General features: G+C 35.1%; 1 protein-coding gene across 7 annotated transcripts in view; it reads right to left on the reverse strand.

Annotated features, from left to right (window-relative positions):
* Positions 1 to 296: 296 nt before the first annotated feature.
* Positions 297 to 1,763, reverse strand: part of LOC106691475 (synaptic vesicle 2-related protein) — a gene marked incomplete at its 3' end in the record, with an annotated part of 41,172 nt that continues 39,705 nt past the window's right edge. For all 7 annotated transcript variants that reach the window (XM_067050529.1, XM_067050531.1, XM_067050528.1 and 4 more), the window contains 1 exon segment: positions 297 to 381. In XM_067050529.1, the coding sequence (XP_066906630.1) occupies positions 297 to 381 (85 nt within the window).

Below are 1,763 nucleotides of genomic sequence, written 5' to 3' on the forward strand. Positions count from 1 at the left end.
TTTACTTAATAGTGATTGTATAGCATTTATTTTTCCAATTAAAAATTGGAAGTAATACTGGCATTAAAGTTAAATCAATTTTATCATATAATTGACAACTATAATAGACAATAAGAATTTGTCACCAATACAATAAGCAATAAATCTTTGTACCAAACTAACAAACTAACTAAATTGCAATAAGACAAGTTATTTTCTGTTTCTTAAGCAACTACATCACTAATAAAAAGAAATTGGTTCATTAATACTACCTGAAGTATCAAATTTTATCTATATTTGTGAAACATTTATCTTACTTCTGGAGTATATACATAAGCAGCTTGAAAAACTCCAGCAATGATCCCTCTTGCAAAAAATAAGGTAGTAGTGAGATAGATACGACTAAAAAAAAAATAAAATAAAACATATTTAGAAGTTATAATATTTTTAAAAAAAGTTTTGAAATTATAAATACAATTTATTTTTTAAATGCGATCTATCCTAATACAATAATATAACCTGATTAGCAGTAACATCTGAAATTTTAAAAATTGTGTTGAAAGATCTTTTGAAAGAGACAAGAATCCAATTGCTAACCAATCCGTTCCTACCAACCTGATAGTTCATAACAAATTGGTGTATAACTGGTAAATTACCCTCCATCCATCCAAGATTGAAGGCTAAGTGGGGCTTTCGAGACTACTTGGTCTCACAGATCCCAACAGGACATAGAGAGGTCCAGCAAAAGCTGCAGAACTTCAGAAAGAACATCAATCCCTTCCCCCCACCCTTGTGCCCCAGCTTCAAAGTCCATGGAACAAAAGAACATGTGGTATATAGCACAGCCATGGAAGGACACCAAGCCAGGTTATAGAGAAAAACTAGGATCTTTGTGCTTGCCAAGTTGGACTTTTCCCCATCAAATGGCAAAAGAGAAATATGCCTTCTTCTATGGGTGAAAGAAGGTGGTGGGCCTGATGCACTTTATGTTGGAAAGGACTTAACCCACTGGCATCAGCAAACCACTGGGAGAAGATGAAGCATAAGCCGGCACAGACGGAGACGAGACTGGTGTACTGGAGGAAGCACCATAAGAGATGCAGACCAGGAGGTCTGTAGCTACCAGAGGGATATGGATGGATAAAGAGCAGCTCTATCAGTAAAGCATTCAACCGAGCACTGGGCTGCACAACAATCTACATGTAAAAAAAATTATGTCCCCATGAATTGAAGGAATCCCCTCCCCCCAGTTAAATTTTATAATAACAAAATAAATTGTAATGATGAGATAGTTGACCGTGGATAAATTATATGAGAAGATGGTTGGGGGATGCGCTCAAAATATAATAAAAATAAGTTGAAATAACTTATTCAATAGTGCTAAAGTTTTGGCTAGAATTTCCAGCCTTCATCAGGGCTAAGAACAAAGATCAAGATAAAAGCCAATGAATACAAAAAAATAAAATATAAACAGAATGTCATAAAGTAAATAATTGTACAGAAAATAAATTAATAAAATTAAATTGATGAAAGAAGTGGAAAATAAAATGGATATATAGGTCATTGAATAAGTAATTAAGAGAGGGTGAGGCCGAGTGAGGAGGTGACATATCTTGGGGTGAGGATAAGAAGAAGATTCGATGCCACTTCTCACCTGATATATCTAAAGGACAGGGTGACCCTGTCACTTAATGGATTAAGTAGGATAGGGGGTGCATTTTGGGGCCTCAGATACCCTGCAACGATGACCATATATAAAGGTCTGATCTTAGGAATTCTGAGGT

The sequence above is a fragment of the Halyomorpha halys genome, unplaced genomic scaffold (genome assembly GCF_000696795.3).
Source record: "Halyomorpha halys isolate HHAL.00 unplaced genomic scaffold, Hhal_1.1 Scaffold2390.1, whole genome shotgun sequence".
NCBI lineage: Eukaryota > Metazoa > Arthropoda > Insecta > Hemiptera > Pentatomidae > Halyomorpha > Halyomorpha halys.